This window comes from Martes martes, assembly GCF_963455335.1.
Source record: "Martes martes genome assembly, chromosome: 10".
Taxonomy (NCBI): Eukaryota; Metazoa; Chordata; class Mammalia; order Carnivora; family Mustelidae; genus Martes; species Martes martes.
The window spans coordinates 19,041,626-19,059,561 of NC_137898.1; the positions used below are offsets into that span (position 1 = coordinate 19,041,626).

General features: G+C 52.5%; 1 protein-coding gene across 1 annotated transcript in view; it reads left to right on the forward strand.

The window, feature by feature from the left end:
* Positions 1 to 1,040: 1,040 nt before the first annotated feature.
* The window catches only part of LRP4 (LDL receptor related protein 4), a gene marked incomplete at its 5' end in the record, with an annotated part of 50,842 nt that continues 33,946 nt past the window's right edge, over positions 1,041 to 17,936 (forward strand). Inside the window, 7 exons of the mRNA XM_080817558.1 lie at positions 1,041 to 1,092; positions 14,714 to 14,860; positions 16,028 to 16,144; positions 16,391 to 16,504; positions 16,988 to 17,104; positions 17,441 to 17,569; positions 17,808 to 17,927. Coding sequence (XP_080673684.1) covers positions 1,041 to 1,092; positions 14,714 to 14,860; positions 16,028 to 16,144; positions 16,391 to 16,504; positions 16,988 to 17,104; positions 17,441 to 17,569; positions 17,808 to 17,927 — 796 coding nt within the window. The remainder of the gene's footprint in view (positions 1,093 to 14,713; positions 14,861 to 16,027; positions 16,145 to 16,390; positions 16,505 to 16,987; positions 17,105 to 17,440; positions 17,570 to 17,807; positions 17,928 to 17,936) is intronic.

Consider the following 17,936-nt stretch of genomic DNA (forward strand, 5'->3'; position numbering starts at 1 on the left):
TGCTGTAAGGCCCTACAGACGGAAGCCCAGAGGAGGCTCCGGTCTCTGGGAAAGTGCAACTCCAAGGAAAGACTTACTTCCTTACCCCCTTCCTTCCTTGCCAGGATCAGAAAGTCAAAGAAAGTGAAGAGGCTAACAACGCTGATTTACAAAGACAGCAAGGAGGAACTATGTCTGGGTCAATTCTGGACGTCTGAGCTGGGGCGACAGGACCCAGACAACCACCTCAGGAAATGAGTAAATGAAAAGGGGAGGTCGTGGAATTATTTAGCCCTAGAACAACGCTGCCTAGACCGGAGTAGGGGTGGAGCAAGACGAAAATCTCAGAAAAGGAATTTTGACAGTGAGAATGCTAGTTAAGATACAGCCCTCCAGGCCCCCTGATGTCCCTTGTTTGATGTTAATAAAGACCTAGGAGGATTATGCATTAGCAAGCTTTGCGTATTCTGAGACATCAATAAAGTCTGGACTTGGGGCTGGTAGGGGGGCCGGGGTCACGTCCAGGCGACTTGGGTCAGCCCGGGTGCTCCTCTCTGGCACAGAGTAGAGGGAGAGGGATCGAGAGTTGCCGCTGTGATAATGTTTTAAGTCAGGGACATTTGAGCAGTAGTAGTGGGGACACGGAGGGGGGCTCTCTAGAGGACGAGGAATGTGGGGGCGGCCTGAAGAGGAGCCCGGCCAGCGCAGGAGGCGCTGGCGGGTGGGGGCCGGGGACCGGGGGGCGGGGGCCGAGGGCGGGAAGGGGCCGGCCCGGCGCTGGGGGCGGGACCAGGCGCGGTGGCGGTGGCGGGGGCTGCGGCGCGGGGGGCGGGGCGGCCTGGCCCGGGACACCCCCTCCCGGTCCCCTGGCGGGGCGGCTTCGACTCCGGCAGCACTGGAGGCAGCAGCGGCCGGAGGGCGACTTGCGGGGCGCGCCCGCCCGCCGCGGACCGGGACGCTCCCCCCTCCGGGACCCTGTGCCGACTCCCTCCGCCGCGCTGTCCCGCGGGAGCCGGCGGGACCCCCGGCCGACAGGGAGCGCCGGCGGCGGCCGCGGCACCATGAGGCGGCCGTGGGGCGCGCTGCTGCTTGGCGCCCTGCTCTGCGCACACGGTAAGCGGCGCCGCGGTGCCCGCGCCGCCCGGCCCGCCGGGAAAGTTTGTCCGTGGGTCCGGCCGCTGCAGGACTCACCTCCCGCAAACCGGGCGGCGCGGGCTGGGGCCTGAGACCCCGCGCCCTCTCTCCAAGCAGCAGCCCTGAGCGTGCGTGCGGGGGAGAGGAGCAGGAGCTCCCCCAGCTCTTCCAGCCCGAGAGCGGCGGCCGTGGAGGCGCTCCGCGCCTCGGATCTGGGCCGGGCTCCGGGAAGCTCTGAGGCTCCCGCTCGCCTTCCCTCGCTGCTCTTTGAAGAACTAGGGGCTGCTTCCCTTCCAGGTTAAGACAGGGTCTCTGCGTCCTTGGTGCGAATGAATGTGTGCGAAGAAAGGGAGGCGGGCAAGGATGGTCGCTAAACCATAAATTGTAAAAAGCCCTCTTTGCAGGGACAGGGGGTCTCGGGCGGATTTCGGAGCTGAGCTCCAGTAGAATCGGAATGCTTGGGTTCTGGGGATTCCTCTACTCGGGGAACAGTTAGTTCCTCCGACTCCAGACCTTGCTCCCACCGAGGGTCTTTGGGTACTGCTTGCTCGCAGCATCTCCCCTTAGTGGTGTTTTGGGTTCCCTCTCCTGGCTGCGACCAATCAGCTTCCTGCCCTGGATCCTTCCCGGGGGGGAACCGGGTTGGAAAAGGGGCAGAGGAGGGACACAGGGGAAGAAACTGCTGGAAGGCGCTGGCAGAGCCGTTCTGGCCGGAGTAGTGGGGTGGGGGGCGGGTATCGCCGAACATCAGAAGGCAGGCTCCGGGTCCGCGCGGTGACCCTCGGGGGAGCTGGACGAATGGCAGCAGAAGTGCTGCTTCATCTGCTCCTTATTAATAACTTGTTTGGTGCCCGTACGCAACTGCTGTGTGTGATTTGGGCTCCAGTGGAATCTAGTTCTCCGCAGCCGCCTAGCACCGAGGGTGTACCCCGTGATTTAGCAGCTCCCTCTAGTTTGTGCCCAAAGATCAAAGAACTTTGATCTTTGAACCCCAACCCTATTCAACTGGGGGAGATGCGAACCTTCACATTTTCGCAGCCCCGATGAGGGGGTGGTGTTCGGAATGGAGGGGTCTCTAGAACCTGGCCCGGCTTGCACCGGGTCTTTCTTTAGCGTTCTCCGGGAGCTCGTGTGGAAGTTGTGCCGATTTCGGAACTTGCCTGGCAGGGCGTGGAGATGCCTGGGCAGTCGTTTTAAAGATTGGTTTACCTCCCAAATCCAAAACAGAGTTCTCGTGTCTGTTATTTAAACTACCCGTGGGTTTTAAACAACTTTTTCCATGCCCTCTCTAACGCCGACTGAGCTCTTCCTCTCCGCGTAGTAGCCCGGCCGAGCCACGTTCCTGCTCGCACTGTGCTCTCCCCCGCCCGGGCTCTCTCCTAGAAGGTTATTTGTAGCCTCTTTGGCGTGTCGGGACAGCGGCCCTACTGGGGTAGGAATGTAGCTGCTCTTCCCACCACATGGGCCCCTTAAAGGGACAGCTATGCTTTTTGGGGGGGTTTCCCCTTTCGGGCTGCAAGAGAAGGGGATGGAACTTTCCTCTCGGCCCCCTGGAGGAAGTTTTGAAAAAGATCAAGGGAAATGGCACGGCACTGGGAAAAAAGAAAAAAAGGGGAAAAAAAAAAAAAGGCTAAAACGGATACCAACAAACCCAGAGAGGAGATTGTCGCCTTCTGCCCTAGGGAAAGGGGAGCTGGAAGGTTCTGGGCTGAGACTGTCCAAGAGAATTTTATTGCTCCAGAGCTGTCAAAAGTGCATATACTACATCTGCACTGAGAATGAAGGTAGAAAATTGCGTATATTTAATGCTTCACAGAGAAAGGATGGGAGGGTTCTTGATAACTCTTGGGTTCTTTTTAAAGATAAAAACTTTATCATTATTATTATTATTATTATTTAATCCAAGGACAAGGACAAAAACTTTCATAGAAACTTCTGAGCACGGGAGACTTCCTGTGCACATGTGTAAGGACACTTAGTGGCAGGAAGATCTAAACTTTGCCTAACTTGATACTGAACCATCCTTGGAGGTCTGGGGGAAGTAGAGGCTGGGGGGAAAGGACAGATTCATGGTTTACCAATGAGACTGACCAGTTGCTCAACCAGAAATATCACCAAGAAGCTTCCTATGTTCCAGGGGCTCATGAAGAAGACAGTGTCTTATAGTATGGATGTGATACACTAAGGTTTGGGTGCCTGGGTGGCTCAGTGGGTTAAAGCCTCTGCCTTCGGCTCGGTTCATGATCCCAGGGTCCTGGGATGGAGCCCTACGTCGGGCTCTCTGCTCAGCAGGGAGCCTGCTTCCCCCTCCCTCTGTCTCTGCCTGCCTCTCTGCCTACTTGTGATCTCTGTCAAATAAATAAATAAATAATCTTAAAAAAAAAAAACACACACACACACTAAGGTTTAAGGTGCTTACTTGGATGCTGCTAGTCCTATGGGCTTTTCCTAGAGCCTATGTGTTTGGCCTGAACCTACATAACCCTCCAATCTTAAAAGTTTTGTTAAGAAACTTGATTGCTGGTGATAGCCCTGGCTGTCTTTCTCCTGAGGGTTGAGGTGAGGCCTCAGGCAGTGCACCACTGTTGGAAGAGTAGAAACCATGTTTGTCTTGGAGATCTCCTCCAGCTAAGCAAAAAGCTGAAAATTCTGCTCAGGTGCTTAGGTAGATAGAAGGGTATTTCTGAGGTGAGTGCAAAAGAGTAGAGCTCAGAATGGTGTCCTTTCCATCTGATTGTTGTCATGGTGCTTGGTTGACCTTGTCCCTGATCTTGTTGGACTTGTGAAAGATGCTTGGCTTGTCACTGATTTTGGATTTCCTCTTCTGTCCCCTGTTGAATATCAGATAACATCTTTGGGACTGGCACAGGGTATTAAGAATGACAGGTGCAAGGGAACCAGTCTGGCTATGTCTGATACAGAACACGTTGGGCATGTCCATCTTCTGGGCCAGCAAAGAACACAGAAGGTCACAGAGGACAGAGTATTTTATAGGTCTTTGCTCACTCTTTCTACTGATTGGCTGCTACTCTTGATCCCTAAGAAGAGGAAAGATAGGAAGGATTGGCTATGTTGCTTCTCCTTTGAAGAGAAGATCAATACTAGGCACTTCCTGGGTAGGGAATTTCAGGGACCACTTTAGGAAGATTTGTCTTTTTTTTTTTTAAAGATTTTATTTATTTATTTGACAGACAGAGATCACAAGTAGGGAGAGAGGCAGGCAGAGAGAGAGGAGGAAGCAGGCTCCCCGCTGAGCAGAGAGCCTGATGTGGGGCTCAATCCCAGGACCCTGAGATCATGAGATTTGTCTTTTTTTAATGATCGGGCACATTTCATAATTATGAGACAGTTCCATGCCCTTGGTTGAGTAAGTCTGTTAGAGCGTGTTCCTGCCACAATCTCTACATTCTTTGGTGAAGCCCAGCCACAAGTTTTGCCCACAGTTGCCTAGGCGTGGGGCATCTGGACCCCAGACAGTGTCTGAATTAGCATCTCATCTTCAGCCAGGGAAGTCCTTCTCCCCTTCTCAGCATGGTGGGATTCCGTGTCCCAGGAAAGACTTCCCACTGACTGGTTGGCTGGCAGAGCCCGGGTTTGGCCCTATAAACAGCTCCAAAGAATGCCTGTGGTTGCCACTCTCCATCTAGCTTAGAGCTGACAGGCTCAGGTTCTTTCTCCCAGATACACTCAGGAGCATTCCCTAAATTGGGCTCTGCACCCATTCATTTGTTCATTCATTCAGCAAACACACATTTGCCAAGCACGAATGTTAATCACCGCGTACATAGCTCTGTGATTAAGCAGGAGAGGCATCCCTGGGTTTGAATCTTGGCTTTGGTACTTCTTGGTGACCTTATGCAAAACACTTACTCTCCCTGAACTTCAGAGTTCTTATTTATACGTAAATGAGGGGAGAGCTGGAGTAGTAATAAATTATCACATGAGACTATTATAAAAATTAAATGAGATAATAGTATATTCAAACCACTCAACACAGCCTACTCTGTTACTGCAGGCTTGGATAAATGTTAGCTGGTTTTTAGCAAATTTGCATAAGTAGATTAGAGATGGTTCTTATCTTTGGACTGTGGGAGCCAGGTAAACAGATCATTATACTGTAGTGTCCTGTGCTAAAATGGAAGGTCACCCCTTCATTTCACCTGGGTTTTTTTTGCTTTTCTCTTTTAAAGATCTTGCCCCTTCCTCCCACCCCACCTTGAAAACCTAATGAAACATAAGCATAGTTCTCCTCCTGTGCATACTTCCAGAAAGGAGATCTGTTAAGCTCTCTCTACCGCGGTCTAGGGAGCCCACGCCACCTTAGTTTTCCCGGGAGAGGTCCTGGGAGATAGGGTTTTCCTCTGGGAGCTTCCTTGTTAAAACTCTGGGATCAGGGATGAGGCCAGGCATCTCTCAGATTGCTGTGACCTGGGGTGAGAGGTGCTGGCTGAGGTCTCTTGGAGCTGGAACAGTTTAGAATTCCAAGCTCTTCCTCCCACTGGCCTGGGAAAGGAGTCAGGCCCCAGAGCTCATAAGGTAGTAATTGCCCCAATTTGGGGGCTGGGCCATTGCAGCACCGCCTTCCTTCATGACTATCGTCTTCAATCAGAAATCCTGTCAGTGTGCAGGGATAATTGATGTGGGTCTCAAGCCCATGACTCGCCCCCACCCCCAACCCCCAGCTCCTCCACCCCAGAGTTTGACCCCTGTTGTCTCTTTGTTTCTTCCTTTTAAGTCGGTGCCAGTGATGTGATGTTTTTGGGGGCTGCGGAAAGTTGACCGTAACCAAGAGCAGCCGGTAAGAAGAGCTGATTCACTGGCCTTCCTGGCGGTCTGTTGACTCCATTTTCTGTTCTGCATTTTTGATTTAGCAAGAAGCAAACATCTTAGATGCCCTTGGGCACCTCTTTACGCCCTTCCGAGCAAACTTCATTCTTTCACCGCACTTAGGCATTCCTATAGCAGAGTGGATTGAGTGTAAGCGTCCCTAACACTCCTTCCCCTGCTCATTCAGGTCTGAGTGAGGCAGGGCAGGGATCTGCCTGAGAGCCAACTGGGGAAAGCCTCGCTGGGACTTGCTGCAAGCCCTGACTTGGTCTACAGGAGCTCCCCCCCTCACCTCTGCGCAGAGCCAAGGATTGGAGCAAAGCCGGAAACAAAAGACTGGGAGCAAACCTCCCATCTGGCTGGAAGGCAGCGACACAAAGGTGCTGCTGCATAATTTATCACCAGAGGTTTTCTGGAGCAGAAAGCTCTGGGCTCAAGGCAGAGCTTTTTGGGGGGAGAGGAACCCTCCTCGAGTCTGGGTGTAGACTTAGGCAAATACTGAGTAGGATACGGGGAAAGACACCTGATCAGCACGTAAAATAAAGCTTGGAGGTCATAAGTGCCTCTCCTAGCCCAGCAGCTGCATTTCAGGCCAGGCCTACGGGGCGGGGGGTGGGTGGGGGGAGGCCCTCCGAATGTTCCTTTGCTTGGCCCCAGCCTTGGGAGCCTGCCTGCCACCCTGTTTTGGGCATGAATGAGGAGAAGAGGTATTTCTCTGTTGCGTCCGACTACACCCTTCTGGTGACCAAATACAGACTTGAGGTTATAATATCCATGAGCCTAGCAAATAGGAAAGGGGAGTTCTGTCCTCCTCTTTCTACCCTCCCACTCCTCAGGCAGTTTAGACAAGAAGTTTCAACTACAGGTTCAGAGAGGGGATAAAAGCAAATGGTTCTAAAATGCATCTCCCTGAAATGAGAATCTCCGCTCTTCTGGGAAGAATGTAACCATTTTTTGCCTCGCAAACTGGGATATGCGGTCTAAATAATACAAAGCTACTCCTGGGACAGTTAATATTTTAAAATCTTGGGGCACCTGGGTGGCTCAGTCGTTAAGCATCTACCTTTGACTTAGGTCATGATCCCAGGGCTCTGGGATCGAGCCCCACATCGGGCTCCCTGCTCAGCAGAAAGCCCGCTTCTCCCTCTCCCACTCCCCCTGCTTGTGTTCCCTCTCTCGCTGTCTCTCTCTCCCTCTCTTTCTGTGAAATAAATAAAGTCTTTAAAAAATAAAAAAATAAAAAAAAATCTTTTGCTGTCTCCCCATCACTGTGACATTTATGGTGCGTTAGCACATTTCCCCCTCACGGTTTCCTGATGAGGTACGTAATGTTAGGTTCCTGTCTTACAGATGGGAAACTAAGGCTCAGACACAGCTCGTGAGTAACTGGCTCAGGATTTGAACCCAGAGCCTAAGTTGTTAAGCCTTTAACCCATACAACCCGTTAGTATGGAATATTTTATAGCCAAGCTATAACAAAAGAACTAGGTTGGAACTATCTATATTCTCTCTTAGATTGACTTTCCCTCTCTGTTTTCAGTCTTCATCTTCTCATGGATTCTCAATGCATAAAGAATAACTTCTCCATGCTTTTGACGGAGGGGGGCTTTATTTATTTACTTAAAAGAGGTGGCAGAAGGAGAAGGAGAGACAGAAGCTTAAGCAGGATCCACGCCTGGCGCGGAGCCTGACACCCGGCTCTGTGTCACAACCCTGAGATCATGACCTAAGCTGAAATCGAGAATCAGATGCCTCATCAACTGAGCCGCCAGGCGCCCCAAAGAAGGCTTTAAAAAGCTCCCAGGGAGAGAGATGAGGTTTGTTGCTCTCGTGAAGCCATGTATTACTATGTGGACCTTGTGTTTTGAGAGGTAGCGGGAGAGGAAAGCAGTATTTGGAGCAGCCTCTCACAGAGCACGGCCACATCCAAGCCATGTTGGATTTGTGAAATCTTTTGGCTGAGCTGCTGGGCAGGGTTAGTAGACTTTTGAGGACTTGGATGGAGACAGCCCAGGATCATAACTATATTACTGGGTTGAGAGAGAGGACATATCTAGGTGAAGATGAAGGGATCAATAACTGTGTTATTAATCCTTACCGTGTACTTCATATGTATTATTTCATTTAATGTCCCAGCAAGCCTGTGAAGGAGGTACTATTATTGCCCCCATTTGACAATAGAGGAAGCTAATCCAGTTCTGAATTGTTCTGTGATTTAGGTTCTGAGAGCTCTTTTCTATACTTGCCTCCTAGGAAGTGACTGATGATAAAGCAAAGATAAAGGATACTTATGAGCCTTGAGCTCCTCCAGAGAAAGGCATTGAGGAGGACTCTCGCCACAGTCCCCTTGTCCCCCTCTTCCTGTGGTCATTCATGCCACCAGCTTAACCCCTTGAGGGGGGCACTGCAGCTTGGCCCGCAGTAGGATTTTTAGACACCTCGAGTCCTGAAATAGCGGGGCTTAATCATGGGGCGGCTGGATAAGACTGCTCTCGGTGAGTCAAATTCTATCATAGTAATAACAAGAGCTGTCGTTTACTGAGAGCCTAGTATGTGCCAAGCATTATGCTAAGTGCTGTTTATGAATTAACTAATTTAATTCTAATAATGTCCATGTGAGGTAGGGTCTATGCTAATCCGGATTTTCCTGATGAGCAACTAAGGTATAAAGAGATTTAAATAACATGCCCAGGGGCAGACAGCCAGGAACTAGCTTAGTTTTGTTCCCATGCTCTTAACATGAGGCTCCCCTGCCTCATAACTTGAGAGGCTGACCATTACAAACTTCTGTACCATGGTGAAGAGTGGCAAGAGAGGGACCAGTAATCATGTGTCTGAAGATGCCCCTTACTGAGGCATCCCACTGGGAAAAGACTTCACCCAGTCTTCTCACACCACATGAGGCTGGCCTCTAGGGACTTAGGGACAGAAATAAGTAGAGGGGCGCCTGGGTGGCTCAGTGGGTTAAAGCCTCTGCCTTCGGCTCAGGTCATGATCTCAGGGTCCTGGGATCGAGCCCTACATCGGGCTCTCTGCTCAGCAGGGAGCCTGCTTCCCCCCTCTCTCTCTCTGCCTGCCTCTCTGCCTAACTTGTGCTCTGTCAAATAAATAAATAAATCTTAAAAAAAAAAAAAAGTAGAATCATATCAGGTCCGTATCACAGCCTGCCAATCCAGCAGGCGAAAGGAGCTCTTCCAGGAGAAGAGAGTGATTTTGAACTGGGTAGGACCAGGACACCACCCGAAAAAGAAGATTCCTGTTTTCTTAAGTACAGATTAGGTAGGAAATAACTACTTTTATTTCTGATATTCTGGACTCCTCTTTTCCTTTGGCTCCAACTCGCACAAGACTCTAGCTGAAGATCTCCTTCATTCCTTCATTTTACAAACTTGTATTGATCGATTACTATATAAGAAGCATTGAGCCGTACACTGTGACTACAAGGAGAAAACTGTATCATACGGTTCCAACTACCAGGAGGCTTGTGGTCTGTTAAGTGAACAGTGATCCCACAGCGGGCTAAATGCTACCAAAAGAGGAGGCACAGGGGGCCTCTGGAGAATAGACGAGGGTCTCTCAGTTTATCTGGGGCCGCATGGGTCCAGTTGGGGCAGCATCAGGAAAGGGTGCACTTCCTGGCCTCCTTCTGCCCACCATTTACCTTTTTTTGGTTTCTAAGCAAGCTCTGTCCTTTGAAACAGGGGCTGTTTATAGGTGCCCAGGGTTCTCCCAATTCCAGATATCTTGTGAATGAGGCAAAATTCATTTCCAAGTGGCTCCTTGCTGCCACACCTTTTAGTAATGTCAGGTTTTTTTCTTTTTTTTAAGATTATTTGTGTGAGAGAGAGAGAGAGAGAGCGAGAGCATATGTGCACAAGCAGGGGGAGGGGCAGAGGGAGAAGCAGGGAGCCTGATTCGGGGCTCGATCCCAGGACCCTGGGATCACAACCGGAGCCGAAAGCAGATGCTTAACGACTGAGCTACCCTGGCACCCCTAGTTATGTCAGTTTTGTCTTGCTCCATGGGCATCCCTTTCAGGGAGACACACTGACTGTCAGCCCAAGGAGCTGAAATCAGGGGATCGGTCCCTTGATTGGCCTGGAGGTAGTTTATTTCATTTCACATCATTTATCTTCATTAAATGAGGTTAATATCCTCACCACTGCCACCATCGGGCAGGAGGAGAGAGGAGAACTTCGATGTGTTACAAAAATCCTTGTCTGATTATGAGTGAGTGATGGTTCCACCCGTTCTGCTGTCATCCCTTTCCTATCCCTGCACTCACAGGACACTCTTTAAGCCTTCTCATTCCTGGTTCAACTTGAAAAAGCTGCTCAGTAGCTGTGTGCAGTCCCTGTCCACCGTGGGCCTCTAAATGACAGGTGTGGCCCCCTCTTCAGCTGAGTGTTCTATGGGGTGGTAGAGAGCAGTGCCTCTCTAACCTCAAGGATGCGTCAGTGTCCTCTGGGAAGCTTGTTGCAAGTCCAGATTCTGAGATCACATTAAGAGAAGAATACTGGTCTAGGGGTCAGAATGGGGCTGCCATCCTGGCTCTGCTACTTACCCCATGACCTTGGCCAGAGCAGATGACCTTACTTATTAAGTGGGGACTGCAGTCACTACTTAAGGTTATTTTAATGATTAAAGGTGAATGCAAGTAGGCGTGCACATGTGCCTGGCAGCCTCTGAAGAGTAACTGCAAAATAGTATTATTTGTTGTCAGAAGCCCTGTTCCTTTCTGGACCAAAACAACATGGAGGCCCTGGTTCAAAGCACTGGGGCTCCAGACTGTCCCTGCTTCACTACTTTTAGGGCGAGAGACATTGGTCTTCAGTCTGAGCAGTGACCAGAAGGAGAGGAGAGGTGACTGCTTGAGATCCACAAACTCGCTGTGTATTTTGCTAATCGAGAATTCGTAAAGGAGAGGGATCCAGAAGTCTCAGTGTCGGAAACTCCCCTTTTTGACCTCCGCCTTTTGGAAATTCTCATAATAGCGATACTACTTACTGGGAGGCAGTGAAAGGAAGTGATTAAGAGCAGAGGCTCTGGGATCAGTCTGCCTGGGTGTGAATGCTGGCTTCAATCCTCTGTTAGTACCTGTGTGACCTCGCTGCAGACTTCACCTCTCTGTGTCTCAGCATCTTTAAGTGTAAAGTGGTGACAATAATAGCAGTGTCACCTCCCAGGGGTGTTGAGAGCATTCAGTGATGGAACATAAGAAAAGCACTTAGAAAAGTATTTGAGGGACGCCCAGGTGACTCAGTCGATTAAGCGTCTGCCTTTGCCTTGGGTCATGATCTCAGGGTCCTGGGATAGAAGCAGGGAGCCTGCTTCTCCCTCTGCCCGCTGCCTCCCCTCCTCCCTGGTCAAATAAATAAATAAAATCTGAAAGAAAGAAAGAAAGAAAGAAAGAAAGAAAGAAAGAAAGCAAGCAGGCAGGCATCTGAAGGGCATCTGGTAAGTACATACTCAGTAAAATATGATGGTTGTATTTTTAAAGTTTTTGTCATATGCCGGCCCTGTGCTAAGCAGTTTACATGGTGCCCATTTCATGGATGAGAAAACTGAGGCTCAGAGACCTTAATCAACTTGCTCAAAGTTGTAGAGCTTGTGGTAGAACCAGGACTTGAACTCCAGTCTCTCTGACTCCAAAATCTGTGTTCTTTACCATGACGTGCCACTACATCTGGTATACCACCAAATGGATGCCACCCTTCTTTCTTCAGAACAAGGCTGTGAGAAATTGGTGAGGTGGCTGAGGCAAGGGAGGCAAAGTGTAAATGGTGGGATTTGGGTTAACCTCCCAGGAAGACCCTAGGAGCCCATTCACATGTATCCCCAAACTCAGATGACTTGCCTATCAAGGGTAGGGAACACTTTGGGGAGAGATCTCTTCCATTGTTGAATTGCTTTAGGTCAAAAGGCCCAAGCCCCTGGAGGCTGAAGGGAGTGCGGCTGGCCAATAGCTTTCAAGGCCAAGAGCACAGCTGAGTACTCCAACTTACCACTTTCCAAAGTGAAGACTGAGCGTGCCACCTGCCCTCCCTCCTCTGTTTCCTTTCTTCACTCTTTTTGTTCAAAAGGGTTAAAAGCTGTCCTTTCTGATCACAGCCAGGACTGGCATGAAAAGGCAGCATTCCACCTCCAGGGATCCAAAGGAGGCAGCGGTTGTCCAGAGAGCTGGCTTTTTGGAGGGTAATGTGTCTGTGGAGAGTGCAAGCCCAGGGTTTGCCTGATGGTGGCTGCCTGACCTCCCCAGGCCAACATTCCCATGCTGCTCTGCCGGGCAGGAAGTCAGGGCTCTTCAGTGCCGGCAGCTAACTGGATGCCCACCTGATGGAACGCTTTGTTCCTGAAGTCCGTGAGGGAAATCAGGACTTCTTTAATCATGCAGCCAAAGGCAGGGGTGGGCCCTAAAAAAAAAAAATCCACTGGGAACTGAAGGCTCCTCTACCTTCGGTATCTTTTATAACTTGCACACGGCACCAGCACCACAATCCTGCTGTTCTTGCTCTCCTAATCCTGGTGCTTTGGGAAAAATTCAGCCCCTGCATCCGCAACAGCCCACGCCCCTAGCCTGCATTTACTGAGCATCTCCGGTGTGCGCCAGGGCCTGAGGTCAGCTTCGTCCGTGTTTATCTTCTGGTCCAATCCATGTGGCTTTTCACAAACGAGGAAGCAGAGGCTCAGGGAGCGACTTGTGCAAGGTCACACAGCTGGTCAGGGGAGCCCAGTCTGTCTGCTCCAGTCCCGGGGACCTCTCCTGCTTTCCTCTCCTGCTCCCCTCACCCCACTTCTTCCTCTCTGGTGTTGTCACCCCTTCACCCAACGTGAATTCCACGTTGGTGTCACCCCGGCTCCCTGCTGTGTTCTCAGCCTCTCTTGACATTTGGGGCTGGACAATTTCTTTGTCGTGGGTCCTGCCCTGTACACTGTAGGATGTCCGGCGGCATCCCTGGCTTCTATCCATCAGATGTACCACCAGTCACGACAACCAAAAATGTTGTCACACATTGCCAAATGTCCCCCTGGGGGGAAAACCATCCCTGGCTGAGAACCACTGAGTCTTTCCACTTCACTGTTCCTCCCTGTCAGGGGGCTCTGCATGCTGGGAAGCCCGCCGAATGGAGTCCTTCGGAATATTTAGTCTTTGCTGTTCTAGACAGCCAGCGTTCCTTAAAGTGGTGCCCATAGCTGTGATGAGCTGGTCTCAAAAGTTGTTCCTGGTCTGAGTGAAAAAAAGCCCCTTCCCTTCTCAGTGCTCTCAGAATAGGCCCAAGAGGATGGGGCTGGGTCTCCAGTGCTTCCCTGGGGAAGAATCCTCCGTCTTGCCCTTCCTTGCATAGAGACCTGGACAGACAGGAGCCCTGGGCTAGGAGTAAAGCCTTCCTCTGAAGTGTAGAGATGCTGCACCTCTCAAAACGATTCCTTTGGCTTCCACAGGAAATCCAGCATCTTTTTTAGGGCAGCTGATTGCCTTAGCTTGTGGAGGGGGAAGGCAAGGTCTCGGTTGAGGATATGGTGAAATCTGTGGTCCTTTACTCCAGAAATGTACATTTCGCCTATAGTTTCAATGGTTCACTGATCCCAAATGCTGGCCATCTATCCATCTATCCATCCATCTGTCCATCTGCAGGGTAGGATAGGAATCCATGCCTTATGCTCACACTTACCTTTGGGGGTTCAATTGGAGAGGGACAGCTTCAGGGCTCTCTCCTTACTTTTGGAGAGGATAGCACTACACCCTTTCCTTCTGGGCCCTAATTCCTTCCCTTTTCCACCCCAGCCTGAGGGCAGGGCCCCGCTAAGGGGAGGAAGGGGAGAAGAAAGCAAGGGAGAGAGATGAGCAATGAGCGGTGGCCCCCTTCTTTCCCAGCTGCAGCAGCCCAGCGGGTTAGATGAATGCAGGGGCGGGGGAGAGTGACCCTGGCAGAACCCTTTGTTCCAGCTGAGGCTGGAGCAGGGGCATTGAGCCATTCACACGCCATCCCAGGGCATCCTGCTGGGCACGCTGGGGAGGGGGCACAGCAGCCGGTCATGGGACTTGGCCAGGCAGATAGCTCCATGTTCAATAGGGAAGCCCAGCTGCGTGCTGCTGAGCCTGGGGGAGGGGCAGCTTTTGCCATCCTTCCTCTGGGCTGTGGCCTGTCCTACAGACTGGTCTCAGTCACTCTGCCGAGACAGGCAGGTCCCCCCGCCCTGGGGCTCTGCTTCTCCTGGTCACCCTCCCCAAAGGTGAGTTCTGACCTCTGATCAGGAGACTCACAACACCTGTGCTGCTTCCTGCTCCCCTGTGTGGACTCCTTATTCCAAAAGGGGCCCCGGCATTTTAATTCCACTACTTCTTGCCCTCCTTGGCCAACAACCAAGGGTCTGGTCCTGGCCTGAGACAGAAGCATCCATATTTCCACCTAGCTTTGGAGGGCAGGGTGCTGAGTTTCTCTCTGCATCACCCTTTCTGACCCCTTGCTCCTTTTCCCTAAGAGCACCATCTCTCTGAGTGGTATCATTTATCTCTGGTCTCTTGGGGATACTGGGCAAAAAGCCTGGTCCTAGAGGGGGTACCTGGACTGCTTATGAATCCAGAGCCACAGATTATCTTCTGGACCATTTGTGCCTTGGAGGAAGGCGGAAGGCATGACTGCATGATCTGTATCACTGTGACTCCCTGGGTGACAGTGGCCCCAGACTAGGCTTGTCAGCTTTGCTCTCTAGAATGGGCTTTGGTTGGGCGGGAGCAGAGCCCTCACAGGTTCCTTTCCCCTCTGCCCAGGCCTAGCCAGCAGCCCCGAGTGTGCTTGTGGTCGTAGCCACTTCACGTGTGCGGTGAGTGCCCTCGGCGAGTGTACCTGCATCCCTGCGCAGTGGCAGTGTGACGGGGACAACGACTGCGGGGACCACAGCGATGAGGACGGCTGTAGTAAGTACCTCCCTGCCCCACCAGGCACCTCCAGCCTCCCTACACCCACCCCACCCTGGGCAGTGGCAGGAAGCCATAGAAGGACCCAGGGGTGAGGGTCTGAGGGAGTGTTCTGTGCACTGCCCATGTCAGACTCAGCACGTTGGACTCCTGTGGAGGTGACAGATAGTGACAGAAGGGTGGTTTCTTCACTGCACATATGGCTCCAATCCTCCTGTCTTTCCTATATTTCCACACAGATATGACCAATAAACTGTGACAAGTGTGGAAGAAGACACCCTTGAAAACCGTAGGCAGTCTCTTTAAATAGATCTCTCTGTATTCGTGTGAATATGTATATTCGTACTGCGTATTTGTGCATTTTTAATGTGCATACTCCATGCAGATGCAGATCATTTCTGTTTCTCATGCTGGTCTTCTGTATAATAGGAACTTTGCAGGATATCCTACAGTCTCTTTAAACCTTCCTTTCCGCCAGCGCGGTAACATACGCGCAACAGGCTCGGGCATCGTGCCTCGGATCCCTGGACCTCTCGCTGCTGAGCCAGTTGTCTGGGGTGCGAGTGCAGCACCTATGTCTGAGGGTGGTTAATTAGTCTAATAGAATGGGAGCTGCAGCCTGGGCCTTGTTAACCCCCACCGGTTCGGCTAATTGTGGTGATAAATGGCTCACTGTCATGTGCATTATCTCAAAAGACTGCCGTGAGCCAAGCGTAATTACCCCCACTGTTACAGTCAGAGAACCTATGGCTCAGACAGGGTACCTGACTCACCCTGTGGGATAAGTACTGAGTTCTAGAACTGGAAGATGAGCCCAGATGTGTTGATCTTCATTTAATAGGAGGAAAAGGAAAACAAAAACAAAACACCTCTTTTTCTTGCTCATGTTTCTCTTACTGCTTTCCTAGTGGTTTGGGGTTCCTTGGGCCACCCTGCCCTGGGAACCCCTCGTGGCCATTCCCTGCAAATATTGTGGCTTCTTAGCTGTGGTTTCTTCTTAGCTTCTCCATCAGCTGGGGGCAGGCATGGGAGTCTGTGAGGAAGGACTGTAGGTCACGTCGGGAGACACAGGGGAAGGGGTGTTGGCACAGGGTCTCCAGCCAGGTAAGGCTGTCTTGGTAAATATCCCAGACTGATTCTCTGTTGCCCTCTTTTCCCGGGATTCAGTGCTGCCCACCTGCTCTCCTCTTGACTTTCACTGTGACAATGGCAAGTGCATCCGCCGCTCCTGGGTGTGTGATGGGGACAACGACTGTGAGGACGACTCGGACGAGCAGGACTGTCGTGAGTGCCGGTGGCGCCAGGAGGGCTCCATCAGGCTCTGCTGGGAAGGGATTCTCAATCGGAAAATGATGCCCCAGGTCCACATCAGCTCTAGGGTCCCTCCTTTCACCTTCCCTCTTGGTTAGATGAGCCCAAGAGAGGGCCCCCTGCTTCAGATCCCTCACAGCAGTGTTGGAGTAGCCCGCCGGCCCTGTTCTTGGGGCTCCCTGTCGGGCTTGCAGCAGCCTGACAGCTCTGTGCCCACAGCCCCCCGGGAGTGTGAGGAAGATGAGTTCCCCTGCCAGAATGGCTATTGCATCCGGAGCCTGTGGCACTGCGATGGGGACAATGACTGCGGTGACAACAGTGATGAGCAGTGTGGTGAGTGGAGCTCTGGGGGTGGAAGTGGGGAGGATGGCTACAGTGGTCTGGCCTGGGGGAGAACAGGCAGCAGCGGCTCTAGCCCAGCTGCACCTGCCTGGGGTACCTGGAGCACCTGGAGAAGGCTGAGAGGTAGAACCATGGAGACCCCAAGAACCACAGGACTGGAGCCCAAGGCCCAGTGTCTCCAGGCCAGGGACAGAGCAGTGCAGATGCCCCCGGAACCATGGGACAGGAGCCCAAGGCCCAGTGTCTCCAGGACAGGGACAGAGCCATGGGGACCCCCTGAGAACCTGGGAACAGGAGCCCAAGGCCCAGTCTCACCAGGGCCACCACTTCCCCCACCACAGTCTGCACCAAGTCTGTGATGTCTGGCAGGGACTGGGTCAGACCCGCAGGGGCAATAGGGTGGGCGTTGGGGATGATCAAAGGAGGGCGGCCTATAGGGCTCCTGCAGGATCGCTGTCCCCTTGCGTCCCCCAGACATGCGCAAGTGCTCTGACAAGGAATTCCGCTGCAGTGACGGAAGCTGCATTGCCGAGCACTGGTATTGCGACGGTGACACCGACTGCAAAGACGGCTCTGACGAGGAGAGCTGTCGTGAGTGGCCCCAGAACCCAGGCTGGTGGGCTGGGCCGGGCAGAGGGCGGCATCCCAGGGGCCAAAGGCCGGGGCAGCAGGGTGCATGTGCAGTGGCCCGGGAGGGCGGGCTCTTCAGAAACAGCACCTCGGACGCTGAGCAAGGCTGGGAACGTGTTCCCTGGGTGCAGAGGGGAGGGCCCGCTTTGGTCCACCAGCACACGGGAGTCCATCATGGCCATCCCAGATGAAACTCACTTTCCTTGCCCGAACGTCTTACCCCCTGGAGGAGTCAGGGCCTCTCCCCTGTGTCCAGGCCTGAGTGTACGCCCCTCCCTACCCCTGCCTGCCTTCCAGCCTCAGCAGTGCCAGCGCCCCCCTGCAACCTGGAGGAGTTCCAGTGTGCCTACGGCCGCTGCATCCTCGACATCTACCACTGTGACGGGGATGATGACTGTGGAGACTGGTCAGACGAGTCCGACTGCTGTGAGTGGTCTGGCCAGCAGTGTGGAGGAGGAGGGAGGGAGGCCAGGCCCAGAGGAACTCCTGGGGTGGTAAGGCACAGGTGCCAGCTGGGGCACAAGCTCCGGGGAGGAGTTTCCGGATTCCCGGCTCCCTGTTGGGCAGAGATGGAGGAGGCGGGTGCTGGGGCCGGGCTTTCTGGTCTGCCCTGGACACCGTGTCAGGGACTGGCTAGAGACAGGAGTCTGTCCTATTTCCCCAGCCTCCCACCAGCCCTGCCGCTCGGGAGAGTTCATGTGTGACAGTGGCCTGTGCATCAACGCGGGCTGGCGCTGCGATGGCGATGCGGACTGTGATGACCAATCAGATGAGCGCAACTGCAGTGAGTGGG